Source organism: Camelus bactrianus, chromosome 26, assembly GCF_048773025.1.
Source record: "Camelus bactrianus isolate YW-2024 breed Bactrian camel chromosome 26, ASM4877302v1, whole genome shotgun sequence".
Lineage (NCBI taxonomy): Eukaryota > Metazoa > Chordata > Mammalia > Artiodactyla > Camelidae > Camelus > Camelus bactrianus.
The window spans coordinates 30561027-30582904 of NC_133564.1; the positions used below are offsets into that span (position 1 = coordinate 30561027).

The 21878-nt window shown below is 35.8% G+C and overlaps 1 protein-coding gene and 1 long non-coding RNA gene across 17 annotated transcripts in view; one reads left to right on the top strand and one right to left on the bottom strand.

The window, feature by feature from the left end:
• The window catches only part of ADAM2 (ADAM metallopeptidase domain 2), a 61144-nt gene that overhangs the window by 1475 nt on the left and 37791 nt on the right, over positions 1-21878 (bottom strand). For 15 of the 16 annotated variants that reach the window (XM_045518856.2, XM_074353595.1, XM_074353592.1 and 12 more), the window contains 7 exons: positions 20643-20741; positions 20335-20530; positions 11012-11117; positions 7104-7287; positions 5043-5120; positions 4703-4838; positions 349-508 (listed from right to left, as the gene is read on the bottom strand). In XM_045518856.2, coding sequence (XP_045374812.1) covers positions 349-508; positions 4703-4838; positions 5043-5120; positions 7104-7287; positions 11012-11117; positions 20335-20530; positions 20643-20741 — 959 coding nt within the window. The remainder of the gene's footprint in view (positions 1-348; positions 509-4702; positions 4839-5042; positions 5121-7103; positions 7288-11011; positions 11118-20334; positions 20531-20642; positions 20742-21878) is intronic. The other variant, XM_074353597.1, reaches the window with a different exon arrangement.
• LOC123617744 (uncharacterized) lies at positions 7294-10303 on the top strand. Its single transcript, XR_006725943.2, has 2 exons — positions 7294-7909; positions 9099-10303. It is a non-coding gene; the product is annotated as an uncharacterized LOC123617744 (long non-coding RNA).

Genomic DNA, 21878 nt, shown 5'->3' on the forward strand with positions numbered 1-21878 from the left:
TTCCTTGAAATATATAAATATTAAAAACTAAAGTAATAATGTTTAATATACATTAACTAATTAAGATCAAATATTAAAAGGAGGTAGATAAACATTAACTAGAAATCATTTCTATTCAAACTTACCCTTAACAGAGTCTAAGGTGTTTTAAGGTTAAAATTAGTCACCTCTTAAATATTGTTGATTAATTATATTGATCATTAATATATTATATATTAGATTTCCATATACAAATAAATATATAATCTGAATTATTACTAGTTACATCAACATGTTATTTACTGACAAGTTACTATGGATGCCAACCAATTATAAATGTAATGAATCTTAAATATGAAATTAACATACTCATCGCTTGAATACTCCTCAGTTCTCCATTTTTTTCTTTGGAAATAAACTTTTACCAGTGTAGCAATCAGTACACAGAGAATAATGAAAAAAGGAATGAGTAAGAAAAATGGCCATTTCGTAGGTTTGGCATGGTAAGTAGTCTCAATATAGCGGCCTCCTAGGAGAGAAAACATTAGTGATTTGAAGAAAACAGCAAAAACACATCTGTATTTTAATATAATGACTATTAGCACAAAATGTTTCAACATTTAATAATTTTATAATTAACATATTTTTATATTCATATAGATTAGTTGAAAGCATAGGTGCCCAAAGTTAGACACTTCTAACTCTATGTAATAGTCCTGTTCCTCATTTTTTTAAAATTAAGAACCTTCTATTCCATGTAGTTTCTTTTCAGCTCTGTCTCATAATACAGATGAAAAGAATTAGAGTGTGATCCCGGTAAGAACCGAATTTTCCCTCAATACTCAATTTTTTTTTTAAAGAAATACTGCCATGTAATAAAATTTTGATCAAGTCCAAACTATCTTTTTTTTTTGCGTCAATATGTATTTTCATGGTTTATCTAAGAAATTATTTCTCATCTCAAGGTCATGTAGACATTTCCCATGCTTCTTTCAAGAATAGTTTTAGTTTCTATGTTCAGATTTATCGTCTGTCTTGTATGAACTGTGAAGTAAGTTGTGATTTTCAGATTCATTTGTCTAATGTGGATATCCAGTTCTTAGAATACAGTGTTTTAAACTGATTTTCCTCCCCTTTTGAACTATCTTTGGTACTTTTCTTGATTATTGTAACTATATACTAAATCTGTGCTATAATAAATTTAATACAAGGCAAATAGACTAAGCTGTCCTTCTTTGCTGTTCTTTTTCAGAGCTCTCTAGCTCTTCTTAAACACTTTTGTGTGTATTTTAGAATGAAATTGTTGATATCTAAAAATATTGCCTGTTTTTATAATTGGGTTTTGTGATCTCTAGATTTAATTTGGTGAGAATTGACATCTTGGCAAAAACAAACTTTCCAAAGGTAAACATGGCATATTTCTCCACTTACTTGTATATTTAGTATCTATTTGCATTTTTGTTTGGTTTCAGTGTAAAAGTCTTGCACATCTTTTGTTAAATTTATTCCTAATGTTTTTTATATCTTGATACTATTGTAGATGGTGCTGATTTTAAGCTGATTTTCATTTACTGCTGCTAGTATATAAAATACTACTGACTTTTAAACATTGTTTTCTTTGATCTTCAAAAGATTTTTATTACTTCTGGAAGTGTTTTTGTAGATTCCTTAGGATTTTCTAATTAAGCATATTGTCTGCAGTCTCATTTCATTCTTTCTAACTTTATGCTCCTGATTTTTTGTTCTTTACTTGCTGCACTGGATAGGACTTTGGGTAAAATGTTGACGTGGTGGTAGCAGGCGTCATTGCTTTGCTCCCAACTTTTTGGAAAAAACCAACGTATTTTATCATAAGCTACATTAGCTACAATTTTTTGGTTGATGCTTTTTTATCAGATTGATGAAGTTTACTTCTGTGGTAGTTTGTTGCCTTTTAACAAGTTCATAAATAGGTGTAGAATTTTGTCTTAATGACTTTTCTGCATCAAATGAGAAAACTGTACACATTAAAACATTTCTTGATTTGGTAAATTGCACTGATTTTCAAATGATAAAAGAGTCTTGTATTACTAGGATAAACTCCAGTGTGTCTGCATTTTTATCCTTTTAAAATAGATAGCTACATAAACTGAGTTAATATTTTGTTGAGAATATTTACATTTATGTTTATGAAATACATGTCATTTTTTTCTTTGTTAACTTTTTCGTCTGGATTTCACATCAGGGTTATGTTTTCCTTAGACAATGAGGTGGCAGAAGTCCTTCCCACCACTGTTTTTTAAAATGTTATTTCTTCCTTGCAAAAAAAATTGCTGGAATTAACCTGTGAAAACCATCTACACCTATATTTCTTGTTGCTGTTATTTTTGTTGTGATTTTTAAAAATCACAAGCACACAGATCAATGAAGTTTTGGCTTCTGATTTCTTCCTTATACCCTATGATTTGTAATTCCATTTCCAGGAGCACGTTTATCAGTCTCCTTGCCCAAGACTGAGTAGGACTCAAAGAGCATATGTATTTTCTTGGTCATTTTTGAATGGATGTAATTCCTTTAAAAAGTTTGGATCTAGAGTATTACATAAAAAAAAATACACCTGATTAAACAAAACCACACCCACAAATCTCTTTGATGTAAGCCTGTCTGTATTGGACCCTGGTGAGACTGTATGAAATAACCTATTTAAGACTCATACTATCCTTACTGTTTGAGAGTTTTTACGAGGCGGTCCACTATGAGCCTTCTAGGCTTTTTCTATAGATGAACGTGTCTAAGGGGCATCACTAAATTTTTCTGAGGTCTTAACAGGTGTTTACATATGCTTGACAATTTTTATCTGAGATCAAATTCTATTGCTCAGTATCTAAAATTTAGCTGTTAGCCGTTTCTTACTTTAAGAAAGTTTTGCCGGAAGAGTCCAAAAATGAAAATTCATTTTATTTTCAACCCAAAAACATTTTCTAGCTCTTTTTATATTTGCTACATTTTACTTGAAAATCAAGCTGCTCCTTCATTAATAATTACTGCCGGCTTGCATTTTATCATAGGTAGCTTAAATCACCCGACCTGGAAATCATTACAGTCTACCTGGAAATATTGCTGACTAGAATCATGATTTCTATTTATCACACTATCACAGGTAGCAGAGATATCACACAATTCACAACTTCATAATAAATGTCTTCATGTCTCCAACTTCTAATAAAACGTTTTTAAGCTATTTTTGAATTGCTCACCAGCAATATTCTCAAGATGATTTCGACATATACCAACTGTCTTCAACAGTTTCCTATTCTGTCTTCCACACACCATCCACTTCCAATGCTACCTGTTTTAGATTCTCATTATATAAATACAACATCTGGTACCAAATTGTGGGGTGGGGGTGGAGAGAGACAGCGAGCTTGTGCAAGAAAGTATCCCCAAATTGAATAACTTAAAGGACTGAAACAGTCGTTTAATCTTGTTAATTTTGTGTCATGAATTTGAGGAGGGCTTCGTTGCATGGTTGTATTTTTGTGTCTCAGTCAAATTTCATAATATGAGCAGATGATTTTCAACAGAACGAGTGTTCCAATACTGAGAGTTAGCATTCTAGAAAACCCAGTCAGAGTCTGCAGGAAGACCATGGAAGCCGCAGAATCTCGATTCTGTACACTTTGGCGTTCAATCATGTCGCTAAGGCCAACCTGGATTCTAGGCAAGCACAGTCCCCTCTGCCCTTTGGAGAAACGGCATGCATATGTATGGACAGAAGCAATTCACTGTAGTTAATTTGAAGGTATGCTAACTGTTACTACTAAAATAGAAATAGCTTGATAATACGTTAAATATGTTATAATGTTTTTTACTTATTCTATTATCATATGGCCTTAAACACTATATTTCAAATGCTGGAATGAATGTGGAAATATTAAGAACTATGTCTGGCTCAAAATCTAGAGAAATCTGCTTCGATTATGTGTAAATATAGGTTTTTATGTAAAGGAAGTCTGGTCCTAAGCATCACTAGATACGCTGGCTTGCTCTAAAATCTATCTCTACTTCGAACCAAAAATTGTAGAAAACTACATTTCCTAAGCTCCTTGACCTCCTGTCTTCTAGTTTGATTTGGCCAATGGGATTCAATGGATGAGATTTGGACAATAAGAAAGCATGAAATTGCCATGACATTTATTCCCCTCTCTCTCTCCAGCGTCTCCAATTGTGTCTGTGCATCCTCCGTACCCACCTCATGCTGGAGAGCAACTCTCCCTGTGATCTCGGACCTGGCATGCAGCCCTGACCATGTTACACATCCTTCAAGATGGCTCTGATGCTGGTTCTAGTAATGCCATCTCCATCCACTGTCCACCCGGCCCTAAGAAGTGGTGGTGGCTGCCTGTGCTCTGTCCTCTGGGTCGCCTCCCTGTTCTCTGACTGGCTGTCATCTCTGCCATTACGTGTTACCCCACACCTTATACTGACCTCCTTCTGTATGAAAGACTACAGTGATTTCTATCTTCCTGCCTGGGCCCTTGTTGACATGTCGTATTTATAATATGTGTTTCATACGTTACAACATATTAGTCTCTGGAAATAAAACACAATTAAGTAGCCATGTATGGTTTATCTATTGATACTGAAACATAATCTAAATATAAATTAGTAGATAATTATTTATTAAGTTTGATATATTAAAATGTTGTTTCAATTATGTTTTTGGTTTGTTATCAATGCTTACCAGGTACACCGCCTCCTCCTGAGGGTGGAAAGTTACCACTGTCGACACTCCCACCAGTCCATCCTGGTGATTCATTTTGGCAAACTGGAGGTAAATACGTAGGGTTACAGTGACAGTTCTTTTTATTATTACATATCTGAAACAAGGAGAAGTGTCACCTTATAAAGTAAGTAGCTAAAATTATTTGTATTCCTTTAGAATTGTGAAATATCTAGGTCAGATAAGGCCAATTTTCTTATGTGGTTTACAAGTGTGCGTGTGTGTGTGTGTAGCTGTATGTTTGTTTTCCATGGATCATTCTCAATGATTTCTATTCTTGCTGCACAGTACTGATACTTACACCTTGATTGTTGCATTTTTCTGGAGTACAGTCATAATTCAAGAACGCAGAATCTACACATGTTTTATTCTTGCAAACCTAAAACAAAAATAACCCGAAGTAGGTTAACTGAAATGCCATCTGTATTTGGCATCTAATTAAAATGGTTCCATATTATACTGACAAAAAAGGTGTTCACTTAATAATATTACTATACTAACAATAAGTGATTAACTTATAGTGCTTTTGTGTTTCCAGCATTAGGTGAGACTGGTTTTCTGAAAGTAAACAAGACAATAAAAGCAACTTCCCTGCTTATACTGGGATAGGATGTACAGACATGAAATCAATACAAGTAAAGATAAATATGTAATTAATACTATAATGAAAAAATAGTTTTACGAGAGAATAAAACACACAGAATGTATCGAATATCTGAGGACAGTAAAACATGTTTATTGATCCCTGATGCTGAGCAGGACTTAGCCAAGCATAGAGACGAAAGGCAAAGAACTTACAGAAACAGAAGAAATACTTGGGAATGACTCTGAATTGGAAGATAGTACAGAGCTTTTAAGAAATGTTAAGGGTGGTGTAGCTGCTACACAGAGACCAGCCATTCAAACACTGATTGACTAAATAGTTGAGTCTTACAATGGCTCTGGCCCTGAAAACACAGCAGTGAACAAACAAACAAAAAACCCCCTCCTCTTGTTCGTAGTGCAGTAAAGATACAGAAACGCACACAGACAAAAAGCCCACATGCGATGTGACGGAGGTTATTGCAGAAGGACTGAGTCTTACAGCTTAATCAGAAAGGTGGCCTATAAACAGTTGATTGTATTCAGCGATTTAATTGGAAGATGGAAAGCTGATACAAGTAGGTTTTGGAAAAGAGACTGTAAAGGGGAAGAGAAAACACAGTGAGACAAACTAGAGAGGCCGCACGAAGTCTAGGAAAGTGACAACCACAGAGTGAAACTGAGTGGCGGTGGTGGTGTGGTGGAAACCAGTGGTTGTAACTGAGACACAGTGAAATAGCTTAATCCACCAAGTTCAGTGATGGACTGTCCGTGAAAGATGAGAAGAGAGCTGGGGCAATGGCGCCAAGGTTTCTGGTATACCTAACTTTCTCTCGGTTGTGGTGAAATTAATGAGAGACTACAGGTAAGCATCAAGCTCAGAAGTTTAGAAATATTACTTTTGAGACTTCTTTTTACTTGTAGTATCAAATAATACTATGCCTTAGATTTTTTTTAAAATGTTTACTGCACTCATAGAAAGGCTCATAGTGACCGATGGTAAACCAAAGAACATATAATTGGAAATATTATTTTTATAAAAAACATTTTCTAAATGATGCTGTCAATATAGCTTTGGAATTTATCCTCTTAAAAAAATACGACCAAAATATACTAATGGTATAGTCAGAGAGTGCAATCTGCTCACATAGGTTTTGTTAAAATTTGAGTATGAAAAATATGTTGTTATATTTCATCTTCCATATATAATCACTATAACTGTGGCGACATACACCTTTGTTTAAGAACTAGGAAAAAACATATTGATCATAAATAGATGGTCAGGTCACACTGAGTGGCTGGGGACAGAGTATGAAAGTTCCAGCTCTGGATACAGACTAGTAACATGATAGTTAGAAATACACCCACTCTGTTAGAAGGATGTCTTGGGGTGGAGATATTAGATACATAGTTTGCAAAGCTGTTGTCCAGAAGAAGGTAAACCTAATCCTTGTAACCATTAAATAAATGCTTTCAACCAGAGAACAAAGAAGTTGAAAAGGGATTGTTCGTATTTTTTTTGTAAAATGGAATTTTTTTTTTCTTGAGCTTGATCATGTTTACTTCAGTTGTGTACAAGGCAAGGGAGAAAATCCATTCAAACTAGGAACCTAGCTATAAAACCACAGAAGTTATCTGTCACCATTCAGGGATAATACCATATAAAGAATATTATTTTTTGAAATTAAATGTACACTGAAATTATGAGGATAATACCAAATATGCATTTAAATTTGAAATTAGGAAATTACTTGGTAATAAGACTACACAGACTACATACCTTTCTTTCACCACAGACAGTTCCATCTCTTACCCACATATTGTCGCTGGCTTTATCACCAAATGCATAGTCCAAGGCAACACAGAGATGTCCTTTTATGTTGGCATAAACAATAGTGGCACTTGGAATGTTAATTAGTTCTGTCTTATCATATGTGCATATTAATTTTCCACATTTCAGATCCCTATAATTTACCATCAAAAAAAAATCATTAGTTTTTCCATACAGAGAAATACTAGAATATTATTTCTTAAGCAAAAAGATTTAAGTAAAGCACAAAGGCCTGCGAAAAGACGTGTGCTATTAATTGTGAAACATCGAAAACACGAGGGCCTTTCCTGCACTGCTAATAATAATGACATTTTAGTAATTATGAACCATGTCCTATCTGGCCTGATCACTTTTTTGGTAACAATTCTTCACTCTTTTTTGACTCTTAATCATGATACTGAGCTTATTCTAGCCTAAAAAAAAAAAAAAAAAAAAAAGGGTAAAATTTATGTAATTACCACTCTAATTGGATTTCCTCTTCTGTTTTTCAAACATAATACCTACTTTCTGCATGATGGGTCCTGAACCAACAAGACATTGATGCATATGCTCAAGAAGCATTATATGCAATAAATGTTAACACTGAAAGACTAAGATATGTCATGATAATAGTGCCGTAAACCACAGGAAAAAAATCATGAAAGTAACCAGAAAATAAAAAAGCATTAAAAACAAAAGAACTGTAATACAACTTAAGACTGACTTTCCAAAAGAGACAACGGAAACCAGAAGATTATCGAATGACAGATTTAAAGGTGAGACAAAACACCTAGTGTCTTCCTATCCTGTATGCAGAGGAAATACCTTTCAAAAGGAAACAAGGCATCTTCAAATGATAATTAAGAAAATTTACCAACAGCAGTCCTAGACTAGAAAATGTAAACTGAGTTCTTCACATTGAAGGGCATTTATCTTAGATGTAACCTGCAGAAATACAAAATCCATATAGCTTGATCAGATTGAGGATCTCCTTTCTATTCCTATTGAGATGAGAGTGTTTCTCATGAGTCAGTGCTAGGATTTGTGATAAATCAGGCACAAAATAAAGAAAATTGTGTAGTTAAATCCAAATTGGGAGGGGGGCTAGGAGAGAGAGAAGAAATAGGTAAATTATCTCCCTTCACAATAAGTATAAAACTGTTGCAAACTTGTCAAGACAACCATTTCAGGGCTATGAAAATTGATCACAAGCAAACAACAAATTGAGAAGCATTTATGAAAAGTTGTCAAAAAATCAAGTGAGAACACCTAGCTGTGGTCTTCCTGCCTGAGTCGGCTCCCTTGCCCTCTCTCAGGTCAACTGATGACATCTTTTTACCAGGGCAAGGGTGGCCAGGAAAACCAGTAAACTCGACATCAGAGGGGTCATCCTTGATTTTGGCGCAGAGGGCCAAAAAATCTCAGCCAGCAGCATTTTGAGTTAAAGTAGCAAATTTGGTAGGGAAGGATCTTAACGGCCCTAAACTAGAAACATTCTACATGCCCAGCAACTGGTAAATAATTTGAAAATATTGTATATCCACACTACACAATATTACCCAGTAATAAGAAAGTTATGAACCACTGATATAAGCTACAAAATGGATGAACCTCAAAACCATCTGATAAGCCAAAGAAACGAGACAACAAGACTACATATTGCGTGATTTCTCTTATACAACATTTCCAGAAAAGGCAAATCCATGGAAAGAGAAAGCAGGTCTCTCGTTGCTTGGGGCTGGGATCAGAAGTTAGGACTGGTTCCAAATGGGCACAAAGGAAAATTTAAAGTGATTCTAGATTCTGGTGATTTTAGCAGTTTCAGTAACTTTATCACAAAGTAAACAAAATAGCCCATTAAAATAGATGAGTACTTTTTAATTGTTTTAAATCTTAGTAAAGCTGTTGAAATTATTTATGAGCTCCTATGGAAAGTTTAGAAGTAATTTTTCCTGTCTTTACAAGGAAAAGCTGAATGAACTGACACCAGCGACTTTTCAGGAACCCAGCAGAGAACGGAGGTTGCAGAGAAAGCCCCTACATGGATCTGGAAACTTAAGGACGTTTAGAAACAAGTTCAGCGCTTGCTCAAAGAAGCCACTGGATTCCGTAAGTCACTGAAAATAATTAAATGCTGATTTTGACAAGTTGCCAGAGACTGAACGTGGACTAAAACATAACTACTCAAAGCAATAATGCAAGAATGTGCTGGATATTTATTTCATACGTAGAAGTAAAATTAATAACAATAAGCTATCACAAGCATGTGGATGCAGGAATTGGGAAACTGTTATAATCCACCTTCACTACACATGAAGGAGTGAACAATTATTTGAATGTGGGCTATTAATGTTTTATATATTGTGTTATTTGTAGATAGTAGATGTGAGTCAAAGTACATTAGTAATCACTTTTAATGGGAGTGGTCTAAACAACTAATTAAAAGCCAGACATTGTCAGAGTTGATGATAAAAACATGACCCATGATTTTAACATCTGAAAATCAATTAATGTAATAGACTATATCAATAGAATAATGGGAAAAAAACATAGATTCATGTTAATAGATGTATGAAAAGCATTTGAAAAATAGAGCCACCATTCAAGATCAAAAACTCTCAACAAAGTAGGAACACAAGGGAACTTTCCTAATCAGATAAAGGGCATCGACAAAAATCCTACAGCTAACAACACACAGTGGTTTAAGGCTAAATTTTTCTCATAAAATTGGTAATGAACAAGTCTTTTCTTTCTCCACCTGTATTTCAACATTTTAACCGACGTGTATACAGTGTAACCAAGCAAGAAAAACAAACAAAGGAATCCCAATTAGAAAAGAATAAATAATTCAGACTTTATTTGTAGATTCCATGATCCTGGACATGGAAATACTGAGAAATTCACACACACATACATGAAAGAATCCACGTAAAACTGACAAAATATGAGCAGTAAGGTGTGTGAATTTACCAGTGCCAATTTCCTCAGTTTGCTATTTCACTACAGGTAAGATATATAAGTCATATGAGATGTCACCATTCGGGGAGAACAGCCAAAGTGGACAGGGGTCCTCTGTATTCTCTCTATATTATTTTTGCAACTTCCCATGAATCTACCACTAGCTCAGAATGAAAAGATACACAGGTAAAATTCAATGTATTTTTTTTTTTTTACAGAATTTTAATTTTTACTATCAAACCAAGTTTGAAATAGAGTCAAAATAAAATATTATATTGACTGTGACATTCAAGTTCTAATATACATAACAATCATAATAGTTAACAGTGAACGCTCATATAGTGCATACTACGTGTCAGTCCCACTCTTAAGTGCTTTTCGTAGAGTATCTGAATTCCACACTGGCACCAGCCCAACGATGTTACTAGAAATGATACGCATATTTTACACATCAAAAAGGTGAGGCACATGTCCAAGGTCACACTTGTAGGTAAGCATTGGGATTAGCATTTGAAATCAAGATGTCTGATTGTGGAGTGTGTGTTCTTCAACACAGTGCTTTACTTCCTGGGTAGTAAAAATGTATACATTTTTTAATTAGATTACTATAAAGAATTGTCTTCCTTTGTGAAATTAAAGTGACAGATGCAAAATAAAAATGATCAGTCCTTCTAACTAATGGGGAATGAATGTACCTATATGTAAATTCAGTGCTCTGCAGGCTGGTACAAGGGATAGGTTTGGATACATGAGAAAGGTTAAGTACAGACATTCAGTATTTAAGACATTTATAATTTGATTAAATACAGTCTTACTTCATGACTGGGCGATACTGATTATTTCTAAAGTTAATTATCACATGATATTTTCAAATTTAAGGCAATAAATAAAGTTCCTCAGATATATTTCTTAAAGCTTACTTGGGTTCGCACTTCGTGTACCCTGAAGCAGTGGCACCACAGTTCCCTGACTGGTCACCCTTAGAATTAAGATCTTCATAACACTCTTGACCAGCAAAACTTGAACCTGAAAAAAGAAATGTGTGGTTAGTCGTACTGAACTTGCATTAATTTAAAATAATCAAAGAGTACACTTAAAATTCTCAGATGGCTTAAAATACTGCACAAAATAAGCGCATAAAATTGAAAACAAAAACTTCCAGTTTAAAAATCACGCAAGACCACTTCAATGAAATATTTTAAAGTTGAAAGTACTCTCATCCACTCTCCAAACAGATTTTAGGATTAACTGCAGTATGCAGTTTATCTTCTACTTTTTTTGTAAGTCTAGAAGTATATAAGAAACTTTTTTGAAACAAATAATATGATTTATCAGTCAACAGTGTTTTTGTATAAATGTCTTTTCAAGTCAAACCACTAACATAATGTCTTATTTTTTGATCCTAATTTCCTCAGACCAAAAAATCTTGGAGTCATAACAGATTTATTTTCACATTCACTATCCAATCCGCACACATTATGTGTTTAATTCTGATAAGATCCAGTCCACTAAAAGAGCAGTTTCTTGATCATAATTATATCAGTTTCACTCTAATTGGAAGATTAAGCCAAAAACCTCTGAGAGGAAGATTTTAACCATGCAGAAAAGTGATACAACCTAAGAGGAGCCCCAGTGAATCCATCAGGATCTCAGCTGAAAGCACTAGAGACAGTGTGAACTGAAGATACTGTCCCCAAAGTCATTTACAAACCTAGCTAGGTGTGACAGGTCAAAGTTATAAGCTTAGGTAGGGAAGCAGGCCATTGGACAAAAAAAGGGAAAAAGTTGGAGGATCTTTTATGACTACAGTCACAAAATTGAAGACTCCAGGGTCCTCCACATAAGACATGTTCCTGCTTCTAAACATGAGAAGAGGAGATTAAAACATAAAGAGACGCCCTCCATAAAGCAGAGCATGCTTTCCTGTGGTTTCTGTGCTGCAGTTGTATACCTGCCGGGGGCGGAATCTCAGTAACCGGGCCCACTTTCAGTTGAAGGCGCTCAAGAGCTATGCCTTAGAAACAAGAGGGGACAAGATAGAGACTGAAACTAATCGAAGCTCTAACTGAACCTTAACAATCATTGGTTTTTGATTTAATTAGAGCGATTAGTCTCTCATTTCATATCCTTAACAGAAGAAAAAGACAGATGTATCTACAAATATAGATACGTAGTATCTACATAAGAGAAGCACTTAGACCGAAAACAGTTTCTGTAAGTCAAATATTGAAGATGGAGACAATGAAAAAATTTTTAACTAGCAGTATGTCTTTATGTAAAATATTCAAGAAAAAATATAAAATAAAGACATTCATGTATGTTAAAAAAATTGAATCGGAGAACCATGGTACGTATGTACTAAAATTTATTACAAAGGATATAAATCTTGAACGTGGCAAAGCATCAAAAATAATTGAGATAATTACGGAGAGATAATTAAATATAAACATAAATTGAAATTAGAAATCTGTACAATGTACAGTGTTTACACCACAGTTTCACGATACTCAGGAACACCGAGAACAATTACATGCACACGCATCCACACACACACATTCGAACATGTAACATGAAGACTGCTAAAAACCAAGGACAAAAAAATCTTGATGGCTCAAAGAGAGGAGACACAAGATAAGAGATTTTTCTTCAGAAATATGAAAACCATATGACAACGGGGTAACCTCTTTAAAATGCCGGTGGAAATAGAGGTTCTAATTCAAGATGGGGGGGGGGAGCGGGGTCCTGAAGTCACAACCTCTCGCAAATATGCCAAATCTACAGCTACATGTGGAACAATTTCCAGCAAGGAAAACCTGAACCCTGGTGGAGTGATCCCTTCATGCTGGGCAAACAAGAGGATGGCTACACTGCAGCAGGTAGGAAAGGCCAAGACGCAATCTTGTGGTAAACCCATCCTGGCTGGACAATCCACAGCTGGGAGGGAACTCAAAACTTGGAGCTTCTCGAGGGAACCCCATATTGGGCACCACAGCTTTTACTGCACCTGGAAGATGAGCCCTTGAAATATCCAGCTTTGATAACAGGGGCTCATGAGAGAATGAGGGCTTCATCACAGGGTTATGGAGAACTGTGAAATGGTTCTGAAGGCCATTTATGCTCAGGGGTCCCAGGACTGTAACTGATGGAGAAAGAGTTCTTAACTGGCCCCTACCCAGCACGACCAGGGGCAGCAGAGGAGCCCAGTCTTTCTGTAAAAAAGGCCTGTGAGCTTGTCTTTGTAGCTGTGGCCAGAGGAGCTGGCTTCTAATTAAACACACATCCACAGACCTACCACGAGCCTTCACAGAGACTTGGGAGGGTGAGGGCCATCTTCGTGTTCTCACTCTGCCACACCCCAGAGTGCCAGGATTTCCCAGAGGGAAGGTTTTACATGCATTTTATGCCCTGTTTTTCACTTGTGGGGCTCTGATTTTTGTGGCTGTGTCCCAGGGACACCCCTACAATCACCTGGCTCTGGTGGCCGGGGTGGGTGGTTGCATACCTGGGTCCCCTGGGATGGTAACAGTCAGAGAGAGTGTTTTGGCCAGCTAACACCGCCAGGGCACGGCACAGCCAGCAGGCTGAAATGGATGCTCAGTCTTGCTGTGAAAGAGTATGTTCATGTATAACTGAAAAATTGTGCTCTACACTGGAATTTGACACAGCATTGTGAAATGACTATAACTCAATAAAAAATGTTAAAAAAAAAAAAAAAAAAGAAAGAAAGAGACCTCTTTGCTTGTCCTGAAGCTTTGGCCTGAAGGGAAGGCATCTGGTTTGGGTATCTACAGATCGAGAGAAAGAGAGAGAAGGAGAAGAATGACAAGGCCTGCAGGTTCTGTTTCTCTGGTGGCATCCGGGCTGACACAGTTGTTAAGACAGAGGGCTCTGTGATGTTTCGATTTGGGGATATTCTCATCTTTCCTCGGTGGCATGGTAGCCAAAAGGCAGCAGCCTTACGGCTAACGAAGAGATCTGACCTATTTGGAGCCTCGGTAAAAGCACCGGAGCACAGTGAGAAAGTTATCCAAACTGACTTACCTAGAAAACCTCTGTTCCCGGGTTGCTGTTGTGATTTGGTTCGAGCTGGAGCTCAGCGCAGCAGAGAGAAAACGCCTCCCACCCAGGGAATTACTGAAATGACAGCGATATGCCAGCAGCACTTCAGCAACTGAGGCAAACAAGAGCCTACTGAGAATTTAAGAGGACACCTTGGAGAACTAGATGGTCACAAGGACTGCTGAAAAGCTCCAACACATAACTGAACGTAAAAGAATCTACATGTGCCAAGAACAATCCTGAGAAAGGAGGAGTCCCCAGACACTCTTCTCTGGATTATATTTAGGTCTTGAACAAGCAAGAGGTGGAAGCTATGGCTGTCCTGTAAACTGACTGAAGCTTGAAGCTGTGTCTTCTCACCCAGATATCCTGGGTCTGGGGAAGAAAATGAACAGTCAGGGCATTTAAGGGTATCTGACAAGCTGTTGGCTGGGCACTCAATTGTATTAACTTGGAGTTCTCCCCAGCAAATCAGGCTTTAAAAAATAAATAAGAACTTGGGGGAAAGGAAAAAAAAAAAACTGGCAGAGAACTCAGTGGCTGCACACAGCAGGGAATAAAGAACCTGAAAAATTAGTCCAGGATAGTTGCTAAACAAATAAACAGTAAGAAAAGAAACAGTAACAGTAAACCCTGGAGAAATCTGAATCAGAATTGTTAAAATTTATTATCTACAATTTCCACTTTTTAAAGTTTCACTACATGCAAGGAAATAAAAGTATATTACACACCCAGGAAAATAAAGCCAATAGAAAATGTCCTCAGAGATCCCAAATTTTGAATCCAGTAGACAAAGACTTAAATTAGCTCCTATAAATATGTTCAAATTACAAATATGTTCAAATTTTTTGAACATTTCTAGAAAACTAAACAGAGAATATGAGAGTTTTAAATAAAAAAGGGAACCAAATAGAAATTCTGGAATTGAAAACTATATTAACTAAAATGAAAAAATTCACTAAAGAAATTAAAAACTTAATAGGTTTAATCTGGCAGATTCTGTTGACCTGAAGGTAGGTCAATGGAGATTATCCAGTATGAGGAACAGAAAGAAAAGCAAATAGTCCAAAATAAAGGAGCTTTATGGACCAGTTGGACCTCAAGTGTATGAATATTGGCATACAGGGATTCCAAAACTGAGGGAAAAACAGAAAAGGGGAGAGATACATTTTAAGAAACAATGACTGAAATCTTTTCAAATTTAACTATCTATCTATCCATCCATCCATCATCTATCTTTACAAGATTTTTAAAGCAACTCCACATATAATCATCTTAAAGAGGTGCACATATCAGGATCAAATTGATTACACTCTTCATTAGAGACAAGGGAGGCAGGTGACTGCAGGATAATATCTATAGAGTTTTGCGAGAAAAAAGACTAAGAATTCTATATTCAGCTAAATTCTTCTCAAAAAAATTATGGAGAAATTATAACATTCCAAGATAAACGATATTGGAGAGAACTCATCTCTGGCAAAGCTTTCCAGCAAGACCTAATAAAATGCACCCTTAAGGCTGAAGTCAAAGGACACTAAGAGGTGACTAGGACCCACGTGAAGTGATACTGAATGCTAACATAGTAAATGTTAGTGTAAAAGAACATGTAATAGACAGTGTAAGTATGTTTACCGTTTGGATTCTCTTCTACAGATTTTAAAAGACAATTGCATAAAAACAATTATTATAGAACTTTGTCATCAGGCTTATATAAAGATGTCAAACGTTTGAAAAAAAACAGAACAAGGGATGGGAAAACAGAGGTATGTATAAGCTAAGTTTTTGTTTACTTTTGAAATTAAATTAGTTATTAATTGAATGTCTTAAGACAAATTATAACACCTGAGCAAACCACTCAACTAGCTAAATATATATAGTAAAAGAAACCACAGAGAGATTAAAATATTACACTAGGAAATACCTATTCAACAGAAACAAAGACATGGCTGAGGAATATAGGGTAAAATATACGACATATTGGAAAACATATAGCAGAACAGCTGATGTAAAGACTACCTTATTTATATGAATGGATTAAACACTTCAGTCGAAATGAAGAGACTGACAGAATGTATTACAAAACATGATCCAACGATGTGATCTATGGAACTGACAGATTTTAGATTCAAAGATATAAATAGGTTGGAAATAAAAGGGTGAATGCAGGCAGACTGTACTGGCAGTAACAAAAAGAACTAGAATGGCTATACTAAAACCATAAAAATAGGCTGTAAGAAAAAATGCTATTAGAGACAAAAAAGAGTATTTTCTAATGGTAAGAGAGTCAGTCCATGAGGAAATTATCACACTTATAAACGTATCCCCTAAGAATAGAGCAACACATTCAACATAGTACTGGAGTCCTGCTCAGAGCCATAGGTGAGAAAAAAAGACATCTAAATTGGAATGGAAGAAATAAAATTATCTCTGTTCATAGTTACCATGATCTTTTATATAAAGAACACCCTAATGATTACACACACAGCCAAATACACACACACACCAACACACACACAAACTGTTAGAACTGATATATTCAGCAAAGTTTCAGGATACAAAATTAATCCATGAAAATCATTTGCATTTTTATATATTAGCAATGAAAAATCCCAGAAGGTAATAAAGTAAACAATTTCATTTACCATAGAATCAAAAAAAAAAATACTTAGATTAAATTGATTAAAGATGTAAAAAACTTGTACAATGAAACCCACAAAATGTTGCTAAGAGAAATTATAGAAGACACAAATAAATGAAAGACATCACATTTGCGGGTTGGAAGACCAAATATTCAGATGACAATATTACCCAAAGTGATCAACAGCTTCAATGCAAACTTTATCAAAAATATTAACAATATATTTTTGGAGAAAGAGAAAAATCTATCCTAAAATTTATATGGAATCTCCAGGGACTTCAAATAGCCAAAACAATCTTGAAAATGGAGAATAGTGGAGGTTTCACACTTCTTGAATTTCAAAACTTAATGCAAAACTAAACTATTCAAAACAATGTGGTATTGGAATTAAGACAGATATGTAGATCAGTGGATTAAAATATAAATCACAGAGATAAAGCCTTGCATATATGGTAAATAATTTTTGAAAAGGGTGCCAAGACCATTTAATGGGAAAGGTTAGATTTTTCAACAACCGGTATTGAAAAACCATACCGTTCTTCATCCATCCACATGGAGAACAGTAAGGTTGATTACCTACCTTACATGCTACACAAAAATTAACTCAAAATGCATCAAATACCTGAACATAAGAGCTAAAATATAGGGGAAAAGATTTGACATTGGATCTGGCAATCATTTCTTGGATTGCCAGGCACCAAAAGAAAATATAGACAAAATTTTTTAAAAAATCACACTTTTGTGCATGAAAAAATCAACAGTGAAGTCAACTGACAGAATGGGAGAAAATATTTGCAAATCATACAGAGTTAGCTGTTCAAGCACATTTGTTCAAAGACTTGCAGGATAGTTTTGCTGATTAGGGAGCTCTCGTTGGACACATTTCTTTTAGCCTTTAGGAGGTCTTTTTTCTTCATCTTCTGTCTTCCACAATTGCAGAGAAATTAGAAGACTGACTCATTCTTGGCTCCTTTAGAGGCACTGTTTCTCCCCATTTTTGTTCTTCTCTTTTTAGTTATTTTCTGTCAGTTCGTTATGATGTCTTTATGTGTCTTAGGGCACCTTAGATTTGTGAGTTTCCATTTCATTTCGTTTCAGAATTTCATTTTGAAAATGATTGGTTCTTATCTCTTTTAGGTATGGGCTTATTTCTGTTTTCTTTCTTATCTTTTTTAATGCTTCCCTTTTCTGAGTCAGGCAGCCTGGGCAAGGCAGTGATCACCCAGGTCCAATCAGGCAACTAAACGGGCCAAGGCTACTGCAGTTTTATTCGGCTTTAGTCATTATCTTGGGCGTGGCCCTTGCACCCTGCTGATTGAGAGCCTTGCAAATATTTATTTTCTCTTCAGTGAAAGTTTGCTGTGGATAAATAATATGCTCTTTAGTCTCAGAACAGCTTCTGAGCCGACCAACATGCAGCAAAAGGTTTTAGAAGAGTAAGACTTTTTTAAAGGCAAAATGCCTCTTCCATTTGGTTTTCCATAGTCTTGTGACTGCAAGGAAGATTGTAAGGCCTACTTAAATGTTCTTCATCTAACTGACCAAGTTTCCGAGCAGCTTCAGAGCTCCAAGGATGCCTCGTGGAAAAATAGTCTATGGTTTTGACAGTTCCTCCTCCTAAATTCCAACTGCTGAAACTTTTCTGTATCTCTACCTAAGCCAAGCCTGACCTTCAACTTTCAGAACCTACATATGTCCCTAGGAACAGAAATGGCTGTCAGCTGTCCCCTAAGATACGCCAAGTTTCTCTCCTGAGGAGATTTAAATTAGTTGTTTCTGGTTTCAGTGTACTCGAAAGCCTTTAAAAATGCCATCAACGCAATACATCTTGATTTTTCTAGTCATTTTCTTGTAGTTGCATCTGTCAGTTCTTGCTGTGTTCTTTCCCTAAATTTAATACCCAATACAGCTTTTATACTTAATGTACTTGCTAAATATTTAAATGTAAATAACCAGTCTTACTACTTGTTTTCATATTCTATGTTCTTTTATTTCTCTGTTCCGATCTCCTTTTGGGTTAATCAAATATACTAACTGCTTTTGTTTTTCTCCCCCTTTTAACTTTTAGTTTCTAATTATTTTATTACTATTCTTGGATTTACCTTAGATAATAAAACAAATACTTGATTTACACCAATTCTTAATTTCTCTGGGTGCTGCATCTTATTGGAATAATTGAGTTTTGTTCCACCCCCCCCCCCCCCGGTGATACTATCTTTTCTATTTTTATTCTTCTAGAGGTTTACATATTTTTGGACATATTAATAGCTTCATTTCATAACATTCTTTGTCTTTTCTATAGAGAGATATGTATATTAGTCAACAATGACTTTTACTAATTTCTATGATTTTCATTTCCTCTTTCTTAATTCTTCTTTCTCCTGGTTTTTGAACATCATTCATAACCACTTTTTACAGAGATGACTTAGGAAAGTAAATTAGATGGGTTCAAATATGTGCTTTCACATACTTTTTTTTTTTTTTTTGTATTTATCTTTTTAGCATTGGGTAAATTTCTCAATTCTATCTGCCAGCGTCAACAGAAGTTCGGCCTTATGAGTCATATAACCAACATATTAATTTATTTGTAAATTTTAACCAGTGTATCTTTTAGTTCAAGTTCTTCTTTTCCTTTCTTTTTCTCTTTCTCTCTCTCTCCCTCAATCTCTCTCTCTCTATAGCTACATGTATATTTTTTTCCTCTCTTTCTTCAAAACTTACTGTGATTCCAAATCACCCACTTCCTCAGGACAGCACTTCTCCACCTGTAAGTTTCTTTCCTTGTGTGTTCGTGTGTTTCTACCCAACACCCACTCTGATTGTGTGTTCATTTTGGGAGCTGATTGTCATTTTTCAACTCCTTTTACGCAGAAATGAGAGTAGACATTGAGAGAAGGCTGAGCCACCTGGCTATTTCATGAATGCCCTAAATACTCCCATTCAGTTGCTCCTGATTCTTCTGAATACTGTTGCCACTTCTGCTTTCCATCTTCTTCGGCAAATGATTCCACGTATAGTTTGTATCATGGTTTTTCTTTTGTTTTCAGCCTCAGTGCACGTTATCTTTTAATGATTTCATAGTTCCTGGATTTTCATGAGTCCGTGTGTTGATTTTCATGTCTCCCTCGCAGTTCCCAGGTGTGAATGTGTGCCCACGCTGGCTGTGTCTGCATGCGTGTTTTAAATTATGTTCATGTGCCAACTTACACTTACGACCCCCATGTTCATAGCCATATGCATTTATTCTCTGTTTACTAAGAAAACTGTGGCTACAGAGTGAGAGGACAGTGGAGGTTGTATTTCATCTGCCTTCTTCCTCCTTGAATGCAGATCCCATAGACTTTGAGTCTTTCCTTTTAGTATTTAGTGGAAATACTTCAGAATTTTCATCCCAGAAAACATGTATTTTTTTCCCTTACAGTATTCGATAATCTCTTTCTGTAATCCTTTAAAATATTTATACTAAAAAAATCAAAATTATATATCAATATCCATTTTCAGTTTCCAGAAAAATACATATATAGGAAATCAAATTGTCATAAATACCTTCACCAAATATGTGCGTACATTGGATTGCCCCACTCATACAGTTTCCTTCCAAACAGATCCACTGATTGTCCTCACATGGATGCCCATTCTGAACATAAAAGTCGTCTTGACATGATGCAGATGAGCCATTGCAAAATTCAGGGAGATCACATTCATTAGAGGCAGGTCGACACATCTCTCCTGAGAGCTTATACTGGTGGGGTGAGGTAAACGATATTGAATAAAGAAGGTGAGCATATAAATATTATTTAAAAAAATGAAACTTTGCTAATGTAGGTAACACAGCAGTTTAAACAGGCTCTTACAGCACAAGCTTCACAGCAGGGGCCAGTATCGCAAACCGAATTGCCTGACAGTTGACACGTGGCGCGGTTACAGCACACCTGTGGCAGAGCCTCACATTCCTGAAAGGCAAATCGGGAGCTTTAAAGTGTCTTCTGATTTTTATTTACATTAAATAGATATTTTAATGAAGACAGCATATTATATAATATACAAACAGATACTTAACTTCAATGTTGGCAAGCAGAAAAAAGAAATAAAGCCACTTAATCGTTCGCATATTTATCAGACACGCACTGGTTTTCTAACGTGCTAGACCAGGCGTTCTTTAAGTCCCTCCAGGAGGTCTGACGACATTGGTAGCAGGGTTTTCTAAAGCCCGGGAGTCCCCCAAAGCCCAGATGTCAAGTTCTCTGGCTCTCGTAAACAGTTAAAGGCAAGATGTTAACTGAACAGAAGCTATGATTTAAAAATTGCATTATAGTGACTAGTCCTTAATCAAATGTTATGAATCTACTGTACTTAGATGTCTTTAACTTTTATGGAATATTCAAAGTTTACTTATAACTCTCTAAAGATGAAGTGCTATAAAATGACATTTCGGAACACGACTGAAATGATCGCTTTTGTATCATTCACCCTCACCTTCTTATGCCTTGTTTTATGTTATAATTCATCTCTGCCTGTGATTCTGTACTTAAAAATACTATTATTAGGGTTAATAAAAAGCAACAGATAAGAAAGGGGAAGGCTGGAGAGATAGAACACATACACACTCATACACAGTCACATTTTTTAAATACCCTGGAATGTGAAATAGGGTTAATTGGGCAACAAATTCCAGTCAGTTACAAAAAATAAATCATGGATTTTAAAAGCTTTAATATGAGTTATGGCAGGATACTTACCAGGGCACAGTCCATTTGCAGCATTTCCCAGAACTATCCCTCCTAAACAGTGTCATTGCTACTGCTATTGTCTTTGGGATTCCAGAGGGTGAAGTTACATCACACGGGGTTTGGGACTCAACCATATGACTTTTAATGGAACTAAGATACACTCCTGTCTGTTTTTATTAGAAATTTTCAAGTTGTTTCCATTTAGTCCCCTCAAGGCAAAAACACGTGCGTTCTGGGGAGCAATTCCTTTAGCACGTTACCCAGCTAGGTATCTGAGAACACCCTGTGCGTGCTGTGAAGGGCCTGCATGAATGAACACTGAGCTACTGCAGTAGGGAACACGGCACCTGTTCATGTCTT